The sequence below is a fragment of the Notamacropus eugenii genome, chromosome 3 (genome assembly GCF_028372415.1).
Source record: "Notamacropus eugenii isolate mMacEug1 chromosome 3, mMacEug1.pri_v2, whole genome shotgun sequence".
In the NCBI taxonomy this organism is placed as follows: Eukaryota; Metazoa; Chordata; class Mammalia; order Diprotodontia; family Macropodidae; genus Notamacropus; species Notamacropus eugenii.
In genome coordinates this window covers 178,119,768-178,140,544 of record NC_092874.1, presented here as the reverse complement: position 1 = coordinate 178,140,544, position 20,777 = coordinate 178,119,768, and the positions used below count along the sequence as shown (strand labels likewise).

General features: G+C 40.9%; 2 protein-coding genes across 4 annotated transcripts in view; both read left to right on the top strand.

Annotated features, from left to right (window-relative positions):
- Positions 1 to 4,328, top strand: part of BMAL2 (basic helix-loop-helix ARNT like 2) — a 79,241-nt gene extending 74,913 nt beyond the window's left edge. For both annotated transcript variants that reach the window (XM_072653435.1, XM_072653434.1), the window contains exon 16: positions 888 to 4,328. In XM_072653435.1, the coding sequence (XP_072509536.1) occupies positions 888 to 1,024 (137 nt within the window). In that variant the 3' untranslated portion in view covers positions 1,025 to 4,328. The remainder of the gene's footprint in view (positions 1 to 887) is intronic.
- A 9,391-nt stretch (positions 4,329 to 13,719) lies between these two features.
- Positions 13,720 to 20,777, top strand: part of RBM17 (RNA binding motif protein 17) — a 40,842-nt gene continuing 33,784 nt past the window's right edge. The window contains exon 1 of one of the 2 annotated variants that reach the window (XM_072653433.1): positions 13,720 to 14,308. The gene's annotated coding sequence lies outside the window, so the exon portion shown is untranslated. The remainder of the gene's footprint in view (positions 14,309 to 20,777) is intronic. The other variant, XM_072653432.1, reaches the window with a different exon arrangement.

Genomic DNA, 20,777 nt, shown 5'->3' with positions numbered 1-20,777 from the left:
ACTTTCAAAACTTAAGTAGGTTTGAAAAGCTAACAATACAGTCACGTGTGATACACAACCCTCTTTTTCTTTTCTTCTTTGTATAAGGAAATGATCACATTTGTTGATGGCTGTCAGCTGCATAATAAAAAAGAAACATTTTTCAAACAAATAAATAAAACTTTCCCTTTTCCTCATTGGAATAATTTGAGTTTGTGTCATCAGAATTTCATTCTTATGAGCATACCTTACCTTTTGAGCCAATTTCCCTTGTAAAGTCTTTGCTAATGGAATCTGCAGTATCCTTTCAATGAACTTTTTGAAGTCCACTCTCCCCCAAATTGGGAATGCAGTCTGCACTTCACTTTCCTTTCTTTGTCCATCATGAACAATGGGAGTTGTCATTTTCCCTTGAGTTTCTTTTCATTTCTACTTCACAATCAGATCCAGAACAATAATTGCCTTTATAGTTTTCTACATTTTCAAAAAGAGAAGTTAAGAGTCTAATAGCTTTTCCACTTTTAACAGAGAGGGATCTCCAACTATTGTCCAAATAGCTAATGTCTCTCGTTGCTACTATATCATTCCTTCACAGTAGCCTTAAAATGTGCTTCTGGAACTCCTCATTCATTTCCTCCTTGGGGGTTGGTGGTCTGTACTTTACTCCTATCATGACTTTGCTTCTGTTTCTCCCCACCATTAATCCTCATTCAAATGTCCAGATGTTCTCTACCATGCTTCTCCCTTCCCATTTGTAGAATATGTAGTAAGAGTATATCTTCTTAGTATTCAATGCAACCCCACCATTTTATCTAATCTCTTCCCCTTGTTGAATTAGGTATAACCTCTTGCCATGTTTTTCCATTTAACCCTCTTATTTGTTCTGTGTCTCTTTTAAAATTTGTTAGGTGACAACCCACAGCTGGATTTTGATGCAATGTGTGAAAATGATGACACTGCCATGGCTGCCTTCATGAATTATTTAGAAGCAGAAGGAGGTCTGGGGGACCCAGCTGACTTTAGTGATATCCAGTGGACACTCTAGTTCTTGTCTTTCTCTACAAAAGAGAGGTGTATAAAAGTGTTTCATAGACAACTGTATATTCCTCAGTACTGTATTCATTCTATTTTTACCTTTCATTCAAGTTACTGATCTACTGATTTGTACTGAATTGCAATTTGCTGATGAAGGAATAGGTGAAAAGCAACAGTTTTTCCATCACTGGAGAGCCTCAGAGTTTATTACTAATCCTTTATAGAATGAAATTCCTTATACCCATGGTTTGACTATTTTATGCTAAAACGTTCTTATCCCTCATCCCCCAAAATGTGCATTGTATTAAGTATCTGTGTTCTTTGTATGATATTACTTGTTTATTTCTTTGTGTGATATTTGAGTTTATGGAATTAATTATATAGTGTATTTTTCTTTTCTTTTTTGGATCATTGATGAAAGCAAGCTTGTGTTATTTGATGTTTTCAATCCTTGAGTGGGTAACTCTTAATTGACGATGGGGTTTATAGGCTATAAGGACAAGGTGAGTACCACAAAATTTAAAGGACAGTACTATTTGTAGCATAGTTTATCAAGATATTGTATGCACTCTTTATAGGTTAGCACAGGAACCAAGTCAAGAGATAGAGGCTGAATCTGGTACTCTGAGTTAGATTCAGAGCAGAAGAGGACAAAGAACACAGAATTTAGAATCAGATAATCTGAATTTTAAATCCAGGTCTTTAATTACTGTCTATATGACTTCAGGCAAATCACTTTATCTCTCCAGGTCTCATTTTCTTCACCTTTAAAATGACAGGCTTAAAGCTAGATTATCTCTAAGGTCCCTATGCTTCTGAGTAAAATTACTTCTTGATCAAAGTTTGCAAAGAGTACTGAGAAATTTGATGTTTTATTCACAGGTGGGTTTTTTTAATTTGTTTTTTTTTTAAGCCTTTTTAAGGTGCCTTAAAGTCAGGCTATTGATTTCTTTCTATATGTAAATCAGTAGACTCTGCTTTACTCAGTATTCCTACTGTCAACTTTGGGCATGGAATTATTATACATGAATTTTAGAGCTGGAAGGCATCTTAGTGATCCCATCTCTAAAGAAAGTCAGAGCCTGAAAGACTAAGATTAAGTAACTTGCCCAGGATGTATGCTAAACAAGTCATCTTTTGAAAAATATTTGTACAGAAAATAGTTTATTTATGGCTTTCCATGCTAAGAAAGAAGCAGGCCTCACTAACCAATCCCGGGACTGGTCACTGTCTTCCTTATATTCAAGGAGATAAGTTGTCACTATTTCTCTTCAGAGTAATACAAAAAAGTTACATTTTTAGATGTTGAAGATGAATAAGAAACACAAGTTTAACAAAAATGTATAACATAGAAACAGTGTGGCATAGTGGATAGAGTTGGCCTTGGAATCAAAGTGACATGAAGTCAAATCCCACCTAGAAAACTGTACTAGCTGTGTGGCCCTGAGCAAGTCACTTAATTTCTCCATGTCCCAGGCAACTCTCTGAGACTTTTAAGTTTCAGAGCAGTTGCTGATCGGCCTTGACAAAGAGAGTGCCTTTACTGGAAGTAATTAAGTAGTTAATCAATATTGATTGATTGGAAAAGGGAGATCCCTAACAGATGAAATCAGAGGTTCATACAATGGAATATGTTATTACTAGGATTAATTAATTATTAAATATTAATTATTTAATTAAGAAGAAATGTTTTGGGGTACATCTCTAGCCTTTCAGGAAGATATTGTGGAAAGTAACTTCCCCCAAAACCTCCCACTGGCAGAGAAAGCCTTGACCTAGCTAGATTAATGGGTAGACCCAGTGTGGGATTTATGCTTTAATACAGGTTCTAAATTTCAATTTTTATAAGGAGAGATACGGAGTACAGTAAGTTTATAAGTAATAATATGGACTAAACAAAAGTTCTCTTGAAATACAAAAGATGTCATTACTGTGAGGCACATATTAGAAAAACATCTTGCTGTTACAGGATCCTGGTATGTGTTACTAGTTTTGGGTCTTGAAAACTTGGGAAGAGCCAGCCCATTTTCAGGCACAGAAAATCTCAAGAGGGATGGTTTTGACCCGGGACAACCTAGGTTGTATTGTCAAGATTGAAGGTAGAGCAAAGGATCCCATTTGCTTCATGTGTTTATCCAGGGCTCCAGTGCTTACCTCAGAACGAATGAGCCCAGCTGTGGCATGGCTGGATTCGAATAGGTCAACAATGGGTAGCTTTTTGAAAGACTCATGGTGCCAGAACATGAAGCAGGGTTTTCAGGGAGATCCCTGCTTTACCTACCCACCTTCCTCCTTCAAAAGTATAGGTTTTTATATAGTCAATTGAGGAAAAGACCAGTTGTTTTCTGGAGTAAGTATTAATAATAATAGCTAGTACTTATATACACTTTAAGGTTTGCAAAGCACTTTATAAGTATTATCTCATTTTATCCTGAGAAATAGGTGCTATTTTTATCCCTGCCTTATAGATGAGGAAAGCAAGGCTAAGAGAGATTAAGTGACTTGTCTGAGGGTCACATAACAAGTAAGTATTTGAGGATGGATTTGAACTCAGGTCTAATTGAAGCCAGGTCCAGAACTCTATCCACTTTGCCACTTAGCTGCCTCTTAGTAGTTGATCCTGTACTATATCCTCTAGTCTTGCACAGGACAGACTTCTCCTAGGTCCTCTGGCTCTATAACCAGAAGCTTTTGCTTGAATGATGCACAGTATAATACTATTTTATCACTGCTGGTAGGGGGTTTTTCTGGAAAGGTATATGTTAACTATGTGTTCCTATTTAGAAAAAAGTGGGATATTTATATAACTTAAAATTTATTATTTTTTCCTACCACAAATGATGTACATGTTATATTTTGGTGGCAAACAACATACTATGTCACATTATGCTGTATGTTAGAATAGAAAGAGTAGAAAAGGTCAGGAAGTCTGAACTATGGTAATGACTCTGCCATTAACTTGACCGTGTGACCTGAGGCAAGGCTCTCAGAACTTCAGTTCCTTCATCAGTAAAAACAGTTGGGTCAGAAAATATGATCGTTAAGGTCACATGATGCTTAGTCACTATAACACACAGGACTTAAACTGTGTTTGGGGTCAAAATCCAGTGTATGTATGAGGGGATTATGTTATTCAGGTGGACCAAAAGAATAGTTCATATTATTTACCTGTGAATAACAGTTCTATGAAGCATTATTAACTATAAAGTAGACCTCATGTGGCACAAAGTCAGGCTATAAATGCATAACTATTCATGTACCAATTTTTTTGTAAAAATCTATCTAAAATTATAGAAGATTAAGCCATCTGAAAATTATCAGTCTTTTTTTTTTTTTTACAGAATGGATGAACAAATCATATTTAAAGTGTATTATGTATTTTAGTAGTGTACTTGATTTGCTTAAAAGTAATTGAGAAAAAAATGCAAACCAGAAAGGTGACCTTAAAACAGATACTTTGGTAAACAAAAGAATTTAAAGGAAAGTCTTAAGAATTCTAAAAATTATGTGGTATTCACAGTAATGGAAACCAAGGAAAAATGTAGATTTGGTGATGATGATCATGGTATTCACCAGTGTGTATATGTGATACAGGCATGTAAATATGCTTAAAAATTAATTTTTAGAGCATGTGTTTCAGTTGCAATTGTTGTCACGATCTAGAGACAAACTTTCAACACAGGTGACAAATATCATCCAGAAATGAAGATTAGATTTACCTGCTAAGTTAGCACTGGTAAGCAAAACAGATAGAGTTCCTAGAAACAACCTCTTGCTCCCCGCTCCACCCCCAAAAAAGCCTTTTTGAAAGCAAATATTAAGTAGACACTAAAGACTACTTTTTATGTATAGTGTTTTGTTTTTTTATTGGAATTTAGAATACTAGAAAGGCAGTTGTGACTCCTTTACATAGTATAAATTTTTATTTGGTAGTTCTGAGTTAAACTTTCACTGTACTACCATTAAAATAATGAATATTCTATAAGAAAAGGTATAAGAATAACTTTTCTGAGGAAAGTCTAGATATGTACTACACATTAAAAAATAAATCGGCAATGTATTGATATAGCATTTGGCAGGAATTTCTTGGAGGAGGTTGAGTCCCACTAAATTCTGGCCTCAGGAAGAAAGCCTGTTGAAACTTTTGCCTGGGATAAGCTTTTGCACACTTTGCCAATTAGAGTTGTAAACAATGTAAGGGGCAAGTGACTTACTCAATCTTTATTTTAGGCCAGTGTTTACTAAACTAATTTGGACACAGAACACTTTGGGGTTTGACATACTCTATAGACATATTTTTGTCTCCAAATATTGGTTTGGCAACATGGACTACCTACCCCTAGACTAAAGAAAAATTAGGGACTTTTGAAACAGAAGAAAGAAAATTAAGGCTATTTTCATACCCCAGTATTGCCACATGTAAATAGATATTTTTGATACATGATTGCATTTTTAATATTTAAAGAGAAAAGTGTTACTTGGATTGACATCCTCTTGTAGAACCCCTGGTCCTATCATGCTGAATGTTAATCAGGGTGCAGGCCTGGCTTAGACTTTCCTTTTATACATTTCTTAGCTCTTTTCTGATTCACTTGCATTTATGTGTTTGTACTTAAACATATGAGATCAGTAATGGAAAGGTAGAATTAAACTATATTTTTTAAAATTATGGAAAGTGATTTTTAAAAAAAATATAGTAACACTATATTCATCTGGAAAAAGTACACCATTAATGTTCTTCCTAAATAGAGGACAAAGACTGAAGGAAAACTCTTGCTAGTGAAGAGCCAGCAGATTCACTCGAAATTTGAAATTGTCATTAATCAGCTATAATCGTTGTTTTGTTCCTCGGTTTGAACACCTACCATTTTCCCCAAAGCACCTATTAAACTTCTTCTTTTCTCCTTAGACCTTTGTTATACCTCTCACCTCTCTCAGCAGATGACCTCAACTCCTATTGTGCAGAGATGAAGGCCATGGATTATAAACTATATTCTCCCACACCTAAAAAGCTCTGTGCACTTCTGTAAAACAGATAACACATGGGAGGGCTGCGACCACAGGTTCACTCTTGATCTGGTCAGACAAGAAGGACATGAATACAGCTTTCGCGGGGGTTAGGAATCTTACTTTATTCTAGTTTAGTCTTCTCACAAGAGAGGTGCTGATAATGGGAACCCTGACTCCTACAGCATTCCGTAATCACCCTTCTCCCAGGGGCCAGCATGAAGGGGGAGCCACTACCCTAACGTCTCCATGGGGTCAATCGAGACAGGCACAACTTGTGTTATCCCTTAAATCCCCTCAAACCTCAATGGGGGCCAGTTGAGGCAAATGCAAATTCCCCCCAAGCCTTGATGGGGGTCAATCAAGGTATGCACAGCATTCCAGCTTGTGCATTCAACCCTAAGGATTCCCCACTCACTGACCAGTGCCCACTTGCTTTACAGGGCAACCGACAAAGCAGGCATCTTGCCAGCAATAGTCTCACAAATTTACATTATCAACACCATTATATCTCACTGCACAGTCACAGTGGATATTTACAATTTAAGCACAAATGTTCATATCATTTATCATGATATAATGCTGCGCAAGTGTGGTGGAGATGTTTACATGCTATGAGTCTGAGAAATAAAGATTGTTATGGCCATGGGTCCTGGGAAACTTAACTCTAAGAAAAAAATAACAAAAATCCACCTTCTTACAATTTCCACCTCTTGCTTCCTTCTTTGCTCTAGTGTCATAGGATGAGTTGGCCCCTCTTCTGGTTGTTTAACATACATCTTGGATCCTAATCCCCTTTTCTTGCAGGAGTTTGCCCCATTGATCAGTCCCAATCTCTAACCACTTCCCTGTTCCTTTATTGCTGCTTGGATTTCCTAAATCCTTAAAAAGACCTCACTGGGCAACAGGGCCATCCCTTCATGCTATCAACACTATACCTCATTGCCTTTTCACTTCTAAATAGGCAGAAAAAAGTCACATAGAGGAGACAGTTACAAGATGCCTGAGTAAGTAGTAAAAATTAAGACCAGCTTGTATTTCATCACCTCAAAATCACACCAAATGTGCCAAATAAAATCAACAACCAAAGAGAGAGAAAAGAAATCTGTAGAGGGAAAATCTCATAGCAAAAATAAAAAGAGCAGCTAAAAAATGTGTGGCACAAAAAGACCCAAATAACAGTGCCAACAAAATACCTAGATGCAAAAATGAATTTACAGTAAAAATCTTCAAAGTAGATTAGAAGTGTTGCATATTAAATGAAAGGAAACCTAGCCTCTATTAAAATGGATACAGAATCAATGAACAGAAAAAAGGCAAACATGATTCTTGACAGCTCCAAGAGTCAGTGGAAAATCTTAAATCAATGAATTCTCTCTGGAACAGAAAGGCCCATAAAGAAAGCATGAATACACAGGGGACAGAATAGATAACAAAACAGAAATAGATAACAAAACAAATAAACACAAAAGGTTATCTGTAATCCTAACAAATAAAAATATCAGAAATAGCAGGCAATTGCTGAGAATTACTTATCTCTCGATAAATACAAAGAATCTGAATGCCATGTTTCAGAAAATGATAAAAAAAATTTCCTGAAAGTAGTGATTAAAGAGGGCACCCCAATGGAATATCTTAAGTCTGAAGAGCTATGTAGTTGCTTAAGGGAAGTGGGACTAAGCAAGTAAAAGGAGTCAACTCTGGCAGCCCCACATGATTTACTTATTTGGGGTTTCTCCAAATATGGGTTAGTCCTTATGGAAAATGGAGGCCCCCTGGAGAGAGGAGGAGGGTTGTTTTGCACTGTTCAACTGTTCTTCTGTTTATGGGCTTGGCTGTGAGTATTCTGTCTTTTTGCTATTTCCTGTTGGGTCAAATAAAGCCTATATTTGATGTATTGTTGGTCTGAGTGCTTGCAAAGGTACTGAAGATCCTTTATTTTTTTTGTACAAACGTAACCACAAGCATAATTCTTATATAGCCAAGGAAAAGCTATCTGGAGGGATATATATTAGTGAGAAGAAGCTACCCCCAAATGGAAACTGACCTGTGTCAATCTAACACATTTGGTTCTGTACTACAGGTCATGCCTTAATTCTCTACTGAGGAAATTACAAAACAATATCCTAAATAATGAGCAAAAGATTAAATTACAGTATAACAAGGGAGTTGAATGGTGCATACATAGAGCATCCCTTCCTGCTTCTAGCCAAGTACATGTGATTGACCCAGTGCTAAGGAGGGCTGGTATTTTGGGGAGGATGAGGCCTGCTCCTTCTGGCCATGTGTGACTCAGAGTTTAAGGCCTTTCACTTTGAGATTAAGAAGCTTCTCATTGGCCACTAAGAAGGAAGAACAGATGGCTCGTGGAACCTTTAAAAAGAGAGGGACTCTGGCCCTGTCATCTATTCTGGGGCTCTTCAAGAAGAAAAGAGAGAGCCAGGAACTTTCTTCAAGTTGGACAAAAGTAGCAAACAGTTTGTATTCGAAGACCTATCACTTCCCCTTTCTACATTTCACTCCTTTCTTCATGCTTTTCCTCTCCCTTTCTTTCCCCACCCCCCATAAAAAAAAATCTCCCATCCCTTCTTGTATTTCCTTTCTCCCTTCTATTTCCTCTAAGCAGCCTCAGCAGTCAATACTACAGTGGCCCACTCCCTCAAAATCTGCTGATCTCTGGGTGTCATTTGGAAAGACAATAGAAATAATTTACTCTAAGTTTGGATGACTGCAAAAAATTTAATATATCTTTCACCAAGTGTATCCTCATGTTAATAGCAGATGCCATTACCTGAAATTTCTAATAGTGGAATTACATGGAATGTGGTAGAGTAGAGAGAACAGGGGGAACCTATACCTTTCTAATTTTACAAGGTAGGTGGCAGCAACCAATCCCTTTGCCTCCTGGTAAGGTTAGTTCTGGCCACAGTATCAACAGAAGCAGAATATGTCATTGGAAGGGGAGTCAAGAGATTCCTGACTTCAAAGTACTCCTCACTTGACACTACCATCTCCTTCCATTATGGTTCCCAGCTCTCCTCCCTTTTATAGAAAAATTCCTTGGAAAATGTGTCTGCACTTGTTGACTCTGCTTCCTCACTTCCAACTCTGGAATTGGGCTTCTGACCTTAGCACTAGATTGGAGCTATCCTCTCCAAGGTCATCAATGATCTCCTAACCACAAAATCTCTCTTATATGTGCTCATCCTCTTTGACCTCCCTCTTTTTTTCTTTCTCTCTCTCTAAAAATATATAAAATATGGATATAATATAGTAATTTTAATATATCTAGACTTATTTTTATTATATTTATATTATTTTGATATTTAGTATAAAATAAATTTAAGGTTAGTATTTTTATAATTAATTTTTATATTCATTTTGTTAATGATTTGATGTTAAGATGCTAAAAATAAATGAATATATGCATAAATATGTGTGTATATGTCATTTCTCACCATCCTCTCTGAAATACTCTATCTTCCCTGGGTTTTAATAACACTGCTCTCTCCTGGTTCTCCTTTTACCTGTCTGGATGATCCTTTTAAGTATTATTTGAAGGACTGTCATCCAAGCCACCCCCTCTATGGGTGAGGACACTGACCGAGGCCTTCTTTTCTCTCTCTACCATCTCTTTTGATAATTAGAATGTGCACTCCTTGAGGGCAGGGACCTTTTTTTTTTTTTGCCTTTCTTCAGTGCCTAGCATTAATATATATATGTTGACAGTGGGACTCTTGACGATCTAATTAGCTACCACAGATTTACCCATCATCTCTCTCTGCAGATGATTTCCAAATCTATACATATAGCCCTCATCTCTTTTGACCCCTAGGCTGGAATTACCAAATGTCTGCTAGACATCATCTTGTGCATATCTCATAGTCATCCCAAACCCAACATGTCCAAAACAGAAACCATTAACCTTTTCCCAATCAACCCCTCTCCTAATTTCTACTAAAGGCACTACAACCAGTGGGTCAGTAAACATTTATTAAGTACCTACTATATTCTAGGTACTTTACTAAGCATTGGGGATACAAAGTAAGGCAAAAGACAGTTCTTCCTTTTCAGGTTCTTAGTCTAGTGGAAAAGACAACATGTAAACAGCCAGGTAAAAAAAAGATATGAACAAGATAAACTGATAACAGATTATGGAACATAATGAAAGACTTCTTCCAGAAGGGGAGATTTAGCAAGGACCTGAAGGAAGCTGAAGAAGGCAGTAGTTAGAGAACCCCAGGCATGTGAGATAGCCAATGAAAATGCCCAGAGTCCAGAGAAGCAGTAAGTTAGTTATTTAAAGGACACCAAGGGAGGTCAGTCACCCAGGTTCACAACTACTCTCCCACTCTCCCTCCCTATCTCCAATTCATGGAAAGGTCTTACTGAGTCTGCCTCTACCACATGTTAAGGGATGTTAAGGGGTCCCCTGAACTTGTCTTTTTGAGTTGCCATATTTTCCAGAAACAATGAACCCAGAGCATGCAGGAAACCCTAAACGTGTCAAGGATGAAGCTGACATAATTTGTCATTGCACTCCCAAGCTGGACTCCCTGTGTGTCCTTGAGAGGCAAAACAGGTGCCAGCAAGTCTGTGCCAGGCTAGGACAATGTTTGTGCAGCCAGGGTCCTTTGCAGATAAGCAGACCCTCCTGTCTTTCGTAGTCTAGCAATTCCCAAGGGAAAAGAATGTGGCTTTTGCCTTGGCCTGCTCCTCCCCCGCCTTGCTGCATGGGTCCCTTTCCCATGTCACACTCTTTTCTGGCATCCCCTCCTCCCTCTGTCCTACAATTATAAAAACGAAAACTTCTGTAATAATTGTGAACTTTTTGCTTCACATTCATTTCCACATTCCTTTTGTAATAAACCTAGTTTTCACCTAAGTTTTGTACAGGTGTGATTTCCTATTGGTGCATATCTCTGCATTCTATTACTATTTCTGTTCATACAACAACCACCCAAGTTCAAGCCTCATCACCTCTAGCCTTGGCTGACAATAAATAGCCTCTTCACTGGTTTCTTGCCCTTCAGTTTCTTACTGATCCAATCCATCCTCCACTTAGCTGAGAAACTGATATTCTTAAATCCCAGACCTACTCAGGTCTGGGCTCAGTTCAGGCTGAAGAAGCTCGGGTGGCTCCCTACTGTCCCTAGGAGGATAAGAAAACAAACGCCTCTGTCCAGCAAGTGAGGCCCTTCAAAATCTGGCTCAAACTTGTCTTTCCAGGCTGATTCCATCTTATTCCCCTTCACAGATTCTGTGTAATAGGATGTTCCGACTGCTGCTTCTGTGCCTTTGCAAAGACTTCCCCCACCACCACCCCATCCCATCCCCTTAAGTCTGTCCCTCTTCTTCCTTCAGACTCCACTCAAAAGCCACTTTTTACAAGAAGAGGCCTTTCCTGATTCTTCCAATTGTTAGTATCCCTCCACCTTGAGGTCACTTTGGGGTTTTTTGTATATTCATTTATCTGTAGTATACTCTTTTGTGCTCCTACCCCATCCCCCAGCTGTTGAAAGGCACAAACTGTTTCGGTTTTTGGTTTTTTGTTTTTGTCCACGTATCCCTATTACCTAACTCAGGTATGTTCAACTGCAGAAATTTAATAAGCAGCCCTTATGGAACTTCCATTCTTTGGGAAAAGTTGAGGGAGGGGGAGAGGGAGCAAGCAGGCAAGCAGGGGAATCCTTTTCTGTTTTGCCCCAACAGACTATGCCTAGGGGCTGACCTTAGGGGATAATAGTTCCTTTTCAATACAGAAAAACCATTTTTCTACTCCTTACCAAGTTACTATCTCACTATCAAAGCAGCTGTTCCAGACCTTTTCATCTTTCCTGCAGTCTTCCATGGTACCCTCTCTGCCCCACCCTTAACTCCACCCTCCAAGCTGACTATCCTATCTTTTACTGTCACTGAAAAATTTGAGACCATTTGCCAAGAGTTCCCCTTTCCCTCCTCCTGAGAAAAACTAGGACCGGACACTTGGTTTCTTTTTGAACAGACACCATCTGTCTTTTGAACATCACTTAACAGGATGTTTTCTAACTGGATGTTTAACTGGAGTCTGTGATCCCTCCTTCAATTCATCTTCCACTTAGTTGCCAAGATGCTTTTTTTCTACTCAAAAAATTCCAGTGGATCTCTACTGCCCCCTAGATTAAATACAAAATCCTCCTGTCTAGTCATTAAAGCTTTTTCCTAAACTGACCCCTTCCTGCTTTTCTATCCTTTTTAAACTTTATTCCCCTCCATCCTACTTGTTCCTGAACAGACCACTCCTTCTCCTGATGACTTTCCACTAGCCTGAAACACTTTCTCTCTTTGCTTGACCTCAGCTTTCCCGGCCTCTTCCAGAAGGCTGGTCCTCGCTGGTCTCTCCAGTCCCTAGCGCCTTCTGCTCTCGGATGGTCTGCCTGGTGAGTTACCCGGACTAGGAGCTCCGGGAGCCGAGGGCTGTTCTCGCCTTGGTTCGTCATCTCCAGCCTTCACCGCAGCGCCCGGCCCACAGCGAGCGCACATCTTGTCGATTTCCAGAGCCTGGATTGCCTACAAAGTGCAGAGCTCGGAACACTTACCAGTCCCCTCTTAGGGCTCGGGGTCCTCACCTGTACAAAGAAGACTCCTATTTGTGCTACCTGTCTCACAAGAATTCTGTGAACTTATAAGCCAGCTCGAACTAGTACTGTTACTGCAAGGCGTGAGTGAGTTGTTGTTCGTCCTGGGTTCTTGAAGAGGACCAGGGATATCAGGAGCGGGGCGTGACCTGGATTGAGGTGAGGGCCTCACTGTCCCCTCGGAGGTACCGTTGGCAGGACACAGGCTGGGCTGGCCCAGGGCGCAAGGGGGGACCTTGGCCTTTCTGGGTCCTTCCCAGGTCTCACTTGGTCTGAGGCAATGCCGGATCAGGAATGAAAGGCGAGGTAAGAATTGAGGCCGAAGATGGCCTAGCTTGCCTTCCCAAAAGGAGGGGAAGACCATAGCATAAGCCTTGGCCATGCTCTGAGCCATCAGAGCCCAAACAATGACCTAGAGGCGTGGGCGGGGACCTGTTATTGGCCAATCAGTGAGAGCCAGAGGGATGTGGTCAGCTGGCTCCAGCTGATCCCCAATGGACTTTATTCAAGCCTGGCTTTCCAGGGCTTTATTTCAAGAAACCATAAAAGAAAACTACACTGGGAAACAGGAGTTAATGGCAGGACAGCCAGAAGAAGGACAGGTTGGGGAGGCCCCGCCCCTTAGAAGGGGGAGGTAGAGGCTGGAGGAGCCGAGGCTCCGCCCCCACTCGTGGAGCTAGACTGTCTCCTCTCCGCCTCGCTCACACGGCGCCCCCTGCTGCCTGGAGGTTGATCCCGCAGCACAATTTCTCCCTCCTGCGGCACATCTGCAAAAAGAAACTGAAACGTGGCCTGATTTTGCTGCAGAGAATAAGCCACCTCCAGAAAAGAAGGCAGCCAAATGGAAGGAAAAATATGAAGCGGCTATCGCAGCAACCTAAACAATTAAAGGAAAACCTGAGACCAAAAGCTGTGGTCCCCAAAAAGCTGTTGTTTGTAGAAACAGAAAAGACGTGGGCACGACCAGTGACTGGCAGTGGGGGTTACTTTTCTTCCCTTCAGGCTGGAAATCAGCACCATCCTCCTCAAATGAGTCATCAGGACCAAAGTTCGAATCCTGCCTCAGACACTTACTAGGTGTTGGGATCCTAGGCAAGTTTCCTCATCTGGGAAATGGGGGTGTTGAACGACTTTAGCCCAAAGCCATCAGAGAAAGAAGGACCGAGGCCAGAGGGAGGGTAGCAGGAAAGGGGCCAGGTGCTGTCAAGTTTTACCTCTGGGATGGGATGGCCTGTTGAACGCTCACCTGCGCAACTGGGGGCAGAGCTCGCCCGAGGGTCCTTCCCCAAAGCTCAGAACCTAGGGCGAGGATGGGAAAGAGGCGAGAGTGAGGCGTGCTCCTGGCCTCCCACCGATAGATGTCGCCCCACAAGCAGACGCCTGCTCCTCCCGCCTAGCCCTGACGCGCGCTCTCCCCGCTACCGACCGCGAGCCGCCGCTTCCTCCACGCATTTGGCGCAGGGATTCGTACGGACCGCGGCCGTGGCGTCTCCTGACGCTTACGCCGTTCGCGTTAAAAAATCCTCCCGCCTGGCTTCCGGGGCCGCTCTGCCCTTACGCGGTTGGTGGAGCTGCGGAGCTTGCGCACTTCGGCTCGGCTGCCCCAGCCACCTCCTGCCCCGCTGCCGCTGCCGCTCCGGCCCATGGGGAAAGTCAGCCGGGCCCCCCGGGTGAGTAACCCCCTCCGGCCCCCCGCCCCGCGCACAGGCTCCCCGACCGGCCCCCTCCGCTCTTCCCCGAGGCCCATGCAGGCCTGGTCCGAGCGGGAACGCCGGCCCCCGGCCCCGGGGTCGGGCCGGCTCTAGGCCGCGCTGCGGAGGGGCCGAGGGAGACTGGCCGGCCCGCCTGGGGCCCAGACACCTGTCGTCTCCCTCCAGGTCTTTGCTGGGCCCTGCTCCCGGCCCTCTCTGATCCCCTTCCTTCCAAGGGTAAGGGGCGCTCCGCTCTTGGCGGCTTACCCCCCACCCCTTCCTGCTTTCACCCCCTGCCCGCTTCCCCTTCCCGCCGCTCCCCTCCCCTTCCTTCGAAGAGCGAGGAGTCTCCTGCTTTTAGTTTCTTTCTGGAATCCCCTCTTCCTACCCCCCAGCCCCTCCCTCGCTCTCCATGCCCCCCCCTCCTCCCTTGGCCCCTGCCTGCTGCCCACTCTTACTCCCTCCGTCCCTTCTTTCTCCCCCTCCCACCCCTTTCCTGCCCTCCCCCTGCTCCCCCCCTTCCTTTCTGCCACCCCCCTCAGTCCCACTTGTTGCAGCTCCCCCCCTCCTTTCCATCCCCTCTTCCTCCTCCCTCCCCCTTTCCCCCTTTCAGACCCTTCTTTTTAGAAGCAGCTCACAGCCCGGTGAAGAGGCCGTTGTGGAATTGGTGGGGTTAGCCCAAAGGCCTCATTTCGTGCTTCAGAAAACGAAGCCACTAGTGAAAAGGATTGGGTGCTGGGGGGAAATGAGGGGAATCTTAGACAAAGTGGCCACCCCATTTTAGCGTTTATGATAGATTAGGCCAGGAAAGCCGGGCCTAGTGGACTTGTTTTGGGAGAGTCGGTTTCAAAGTTTTCTGACAAAGCATGGATAGGGTGCCACAGACTCAAATTTTACCTGGAAAGCCTGCCTAGGAGCCATAAGAAGCAAGAAAGAATGAATTGTGAAAACCCCAAGAAATACTTCTGATGAGAAGGAAAGGAGAGACTTACTGTATGTGCAGAGAACTATGGGAGGGTTGGTGGAGCTTACAAGATTTGGGGGGGAAAGAGGTTCAAAGAAGTGCCTGGTGCTCAGTAAATGAAACGATGGCCACCCACAGAAAGGAGAGCTACCAGACTCTTTATTTTTTTTGCTTTCTCTACTAAGGAAAATGATCTTTGGATTGGAAAGGAAAACACAAAAATGGCCAATAGGGAGATGATCGAGCAGAGATAAATAGGAAAAAAGTTGCAGAACAGTTAGCTCACTTTGAGGATTTTGAGTTACAGGACTCCAAACAATTGCTTTCAGAGTACTGAAAGAATGGACTGATGTTCTTGCTTAGCAGCCACTCTGGGGTGATATCTTACAGTTCCAGGAGGATTCTGGAGTTCTACAAGATTTAAGAAGCCTACTATTTCAGGGACAGTAACGTGAGTTAGGAATACAGAAACATGGAGGGTCTTGTTTGAGAACCAGCAAGGAAGCCAGTGTCACTTCACTAGGTTATTTGGGGGGAGGGCAGGCTCAAGGTGGCTAGTAAGATATAAGAAGACAGGAAAGGTAGGAAGGGGCAAGGTTATGAAGGGCTTTAAAAACCACAAACAAAGGATTTTATGTTTTATCCTGATGGTAGTAGGGAGCCACTGAATTGAGGTGAATAGGGAGGTAACATAGCCAGGCCTGTACTTTAGGAAGATCACTTTGACAGCTGAGTAGAGGGTAGATTGAAATGTGAGGAAAGACATGAGTCCAGGAACCTAACCGCAGGCTATTGCAATAGTCCAGGTGTGAGGAGAGGAGGGTGTCAGTGTCAGGAGCAAAGGAGGCCTATTCCAGAGATGCTGGACAGGGCTTGACAACAGATTGACTATGGAGAGAGGTGGAGGGAAATGAGACTGAAGAATCTAAGATGACTCCTAGGGCTAGAACCTTAGGCCCTGGACTAAGAAAGGAAGAAGGTTCAGTGAAACATTAAATTTTCAGCCCAAAAGGTGGGGCCTGCAGACTGATGAAAATGTTTGGGAAAGCTCCTTTTATGATTGGGATAGTGACTCAACTAGGGAGATAAAAGAATTGCCTTGCTTCAGTGGGATTCCAGTTGAAATTATTTTACTAATTTGTAGTGGACTCAGCAGCCAGCAGCAGAGATTATTGGACCTAGGCTTTGTAGGAGAGAAGGGCAGAGATATTTATTAAGCACCTTGCTATGTGCCAAGTGATTTACAAATATCTCTTTTGATCAGCAGAGTGAAGGATGGTTTGGAGTCAAGAGTAATCTAGAGGCTGTTAGAATAATCGAGGCAAGAGGTGATGAGGGTCTAAACTGGGTGATGTCTGTATGAGTGTTGAAAAGGGGGAAAATATTTTAGCAGTAGAAAAAACAGTGAATAACTGACCAGACATATGAGGTGAATAAGAATGGAGAGGTGATGGTGACACCAAGGTTTTGAACTCAGATGACTGGAAAGGTGATCATGTCTTTGGAATAGGATTGAGTTTGGGAGGGAAAAATGAATTTGGACATGTTAAGTTTGAGGTGCCTTTAGTAAGGGGCTCGTAGGACATTCTGATTGTCCAGAGCGGGGAAGGGAATGAACTCTGCAAGTTATAAGCCCATGAGTTTAAATTTGATTCCTGATACAATTCTAGAACATGTTAAGAAGGATGGATGATTTCTCAATAAGGGAGAAGTAATCTCAAAAAGTCAGTGTGGTTTCTTCAAAAACATGTCATTCCAGACTAATTTTTTTTTAAAACAGTTGTTGTGTTGGTAGGTGAGGGAAATGCCATATCATGTGCATACATATGCACGCACACACACATATTCATCAAAGCATGTGACAGAAATCTCAGAAATGATAGTTCAGTGAGATGGATTTGTAACTCTGTGCCCAAATATCAGGAAGAATCAGCATCAGCCTGAAAGGGGCTTTCTCCAGTGGAGTGCCCTGTAGGGAGTAGTTGAAGGAAGGGGAGATGCAGAAGGGAAGACTGGGTAGGGGAGGAGGTGTGATGAATGAGCTGTAGTGCACGGGGGCTGCAAAGATATTCATGATTTCCCAACAGTTGGCACCTTCCAAAGACAGACTAATAAACTCTCAGTAATGCCATTAATTAGGTCAGTCATTCTGGAGAGCTGTTTGAAATTATGGCTTTAAAAATAGTGGCAAAATGTCTACATCTTTTTACCAGCAGATAGTATTTTTAGGCCCCAAGGAAGTCAAAGACAGAAAGGTCTCATATTCACACATATATGTATGTATATATATATATAGATATAGATATAGATATGTAAAACAGATTGATGTACATTAATGGAATGGAATATCACTATTCTGTAACACTTGCTGTTAACATAAGCAGTTTGGTGTCCTAGTTCATAGAGTGCTGGACTTGGAGTCAGGAAAAGCTGAGGTCAAATTCTATCTCAGATGCTTACTAGCTGTGTAACCCTGGCCAAGTCACTTAACCTCTTTTGGCTTCAATAGTAATTTACTATACTTCATAGTAAAATGGGGATAAGGTAGTACCTACCTTTCAGGGTTGTTGTGAAGACCAAGAGATACAACATACAAAGTGCTTATAAACATTAAAATGTTATACAAATGCTAGCTATTATCATTATTAACAAATATCAGTTATTCAGAGAAACTCAGGAAGATATAAATTGAGAAAAGTAAGTAGAACCAGGAAAACTGTACACACAAGTATTACAATGGAAAGGAAAGAATAATTAAAATGAATCCTGTGTAATTATAATGATCAAGGTTGGTCTTGTAGAAGAGTTATTTAAGAAAATGCTCCTCCCTCATGTCATTGTAGAGGAAGTAGACTATGAATGTGGATTATTGTCAAATATAGTCTGTATGCTGTTTGGTTTGCTGAACTTTTAAAAAAAGTCTTTTTTCGACGTTCTAGCAGTCTCATCTTGTTATTTTGATAGTAATGGTGGCACTGAGTTTAAGTGAACTGAAAACATTAGAGCAGTGTATTGCTTAAAACTTTTATTTTTGTTTTAAAATTCAACAAATGTAGGCGTGCCAGGAGGTGCAAAAAATTTCTCTTTGGTTTTTTTTTTAATTTAATTTTTAATTTATGGAATAAAACAAACATTTCCATAACTTGATACAGCAAAAAGATGATTGTACATGAAACTGTAAATGTGCTATGGACAACTTGCTGTTCCTGTCAATTTCTTTTTCCTTTTGTCTCTCCTCCCCCACCCTTCCCAGTCCTACCGGTTAGATGGCTACCATTAGATACAAATATGTATGTATGTATGTTTGTGTATATACATATATACATATATAATTATTCTATACGCACTTCTATTTATCAGTTCTTTCTCTGGATGCAGATAATTTTCTCTTCACATGCCCTTTATAGTTTATTTGGGTATTTATAATAGACAAAATAATGTATTTGTTTAGTTCTTAAAATAATATTGCTGTTACTGCATACAATTTCTTATGTGTCTTCAGTTTAAAAAATTATTATCAGACTTGAAATAGCATGCTTATCATGTAGCCCCATATTATATGAACATTGGTTTTTTTTCTCTATAAGATTTTTTTTAGTTTCAAGAAAATACACATCTTCCCTTTACAATATATACAGAAAGAAAGAGCTGCTTAATGACAAAAAGGTCCTTAGACAAAAATTTGATTTTGGATACATTCCAAACTGAGATACAGCTTTCTTATACAGTAGTAGACAATTTATAGTTTTATTTCCCTGCTATTAGAGGAGTGTAGTTAAGATTTAATTGTATTGTTTTAACCTTTTTTTTTAAAGTTATTTCAGAACCCAAAATAATGACTTGGATTTAGTAGGTTCAGTTGATTAACAAGCATTTAAGTGCCAGACAAAAGCACCTCTGGGGACAAGCAAAAACAGCCGCTGACCTCAAGGAGCTTAGAGTCTAACCAGAAAAACAAAGAATCCAGCAGCTTTACATTGTCTTGGGGTGAGGGAGGGGAGAGATGGGGAGAAAAATGAAAACTCAAATATTTTGTGAAAGTGAATGTTGAAAACTAAAATAAATTAATTTTTTTAAAATTTAAAAAATCTAGGAGTTTGAAAAAGTATTGAGATAGATCAAACCAACTTGTTTATAGAGTCATCTTTAAAGTAAAGTGGTAGATTAGAATTCACAGGTAAAACACTGCAAAACTTCTTGTTTACTTTTGTGAAGGTACAGAGTTCATGGACTGAATGAAGGTTGTGGAAAAGTTACTGGATATCTGAAGTTTTCCTTTTATTCTTTTCCTCTTAGGCTTTAAGAATTACTGGTTTGTTTGGTTTAACCTAAAATGCTTGAAGATGTTTATTTCTGTTATGTCAGATGAAGATCATTTGGTTATCTAATACTTTAAGGTTCTTACCCCATGTCACTTGTGATTGTAAGGCCTGTGAGCTGAACTAGATTAACTCAGATCTCTGTTTTGTGAATCTGGTGAGAATAAGTAAGAATATATTCTCCAGGAGACTTGCCAGTTCTCATGCAGAGAGAGTGCTGGAAAGTGAAAATAGAGAAGAGGAAAAAGGTGCACTTATAACTGTTAAATTTGCCATATGGGGTTGGGGGGAGGTACTTCCTATCATATAATAAATATGTAACCTAAAACTAGCATTAGAACTACTCAGTAATATATGCACCAAATAGAGACAGAGAAAAGGGATAAAAATGATATTCATATCCTCAGAGGTTTATATGTTGTGTTGCTATAGTATAGTTGATAAAGTAAGATTGTCATCTTAACACAAGGAAATAATTGGATTCTCCTAAGTCTCATTGAGACTTGGTGGGATAGAAATCCTAACTCAGTTATGATTCTTGAGAGAAAAAGATAAACCTTATTATTCTAAATCAGTTAGCGAGCGTTTATTAATATAGTTCTTACTCTGTGCCAGGAACTGTGCTTAAAAAAACTAGATTAGACAGATTAGTATTACATATCCAGAATATATACAGCTGTATAGAAAACCTTAAACCTAAAAGGTGAAAACGGTAAGAAGCATTTGGGAACAGAAAAAAGGAATAAGAAAAACAAGTGATATCATTATAGGAATATATTTCAGAATGCCCAGTCAGGTAGAGAAAATGGATGATGAATTCACAAACGCAGTCTTAGATGAAACCCCAGAAATGACCAAGACCAACCTATACCTGAATGTGGCTTTGTTCTATTCCCAACAAATGGTCATCCCATCTCTGCCTGAAGATCCACAGTGATACATGACCTACTATATCCAGAGGCTATCCATTCTGCCCTTAGACCAGCTGCCGGGGGTGGAGGTGGGGACTATTTTCTCACAACCTCCATTCAGTTCTTTGAAACTCTTCCCATTGCTCCTAGTTCAGCCCTCTCTGGGACCAAAAGTAACTCCAATTCTCCTACATGACAGATTACAGTACTCAAAGATGGCTTTCATACCCCTGTACCCCAAGTCCTGGCACAGA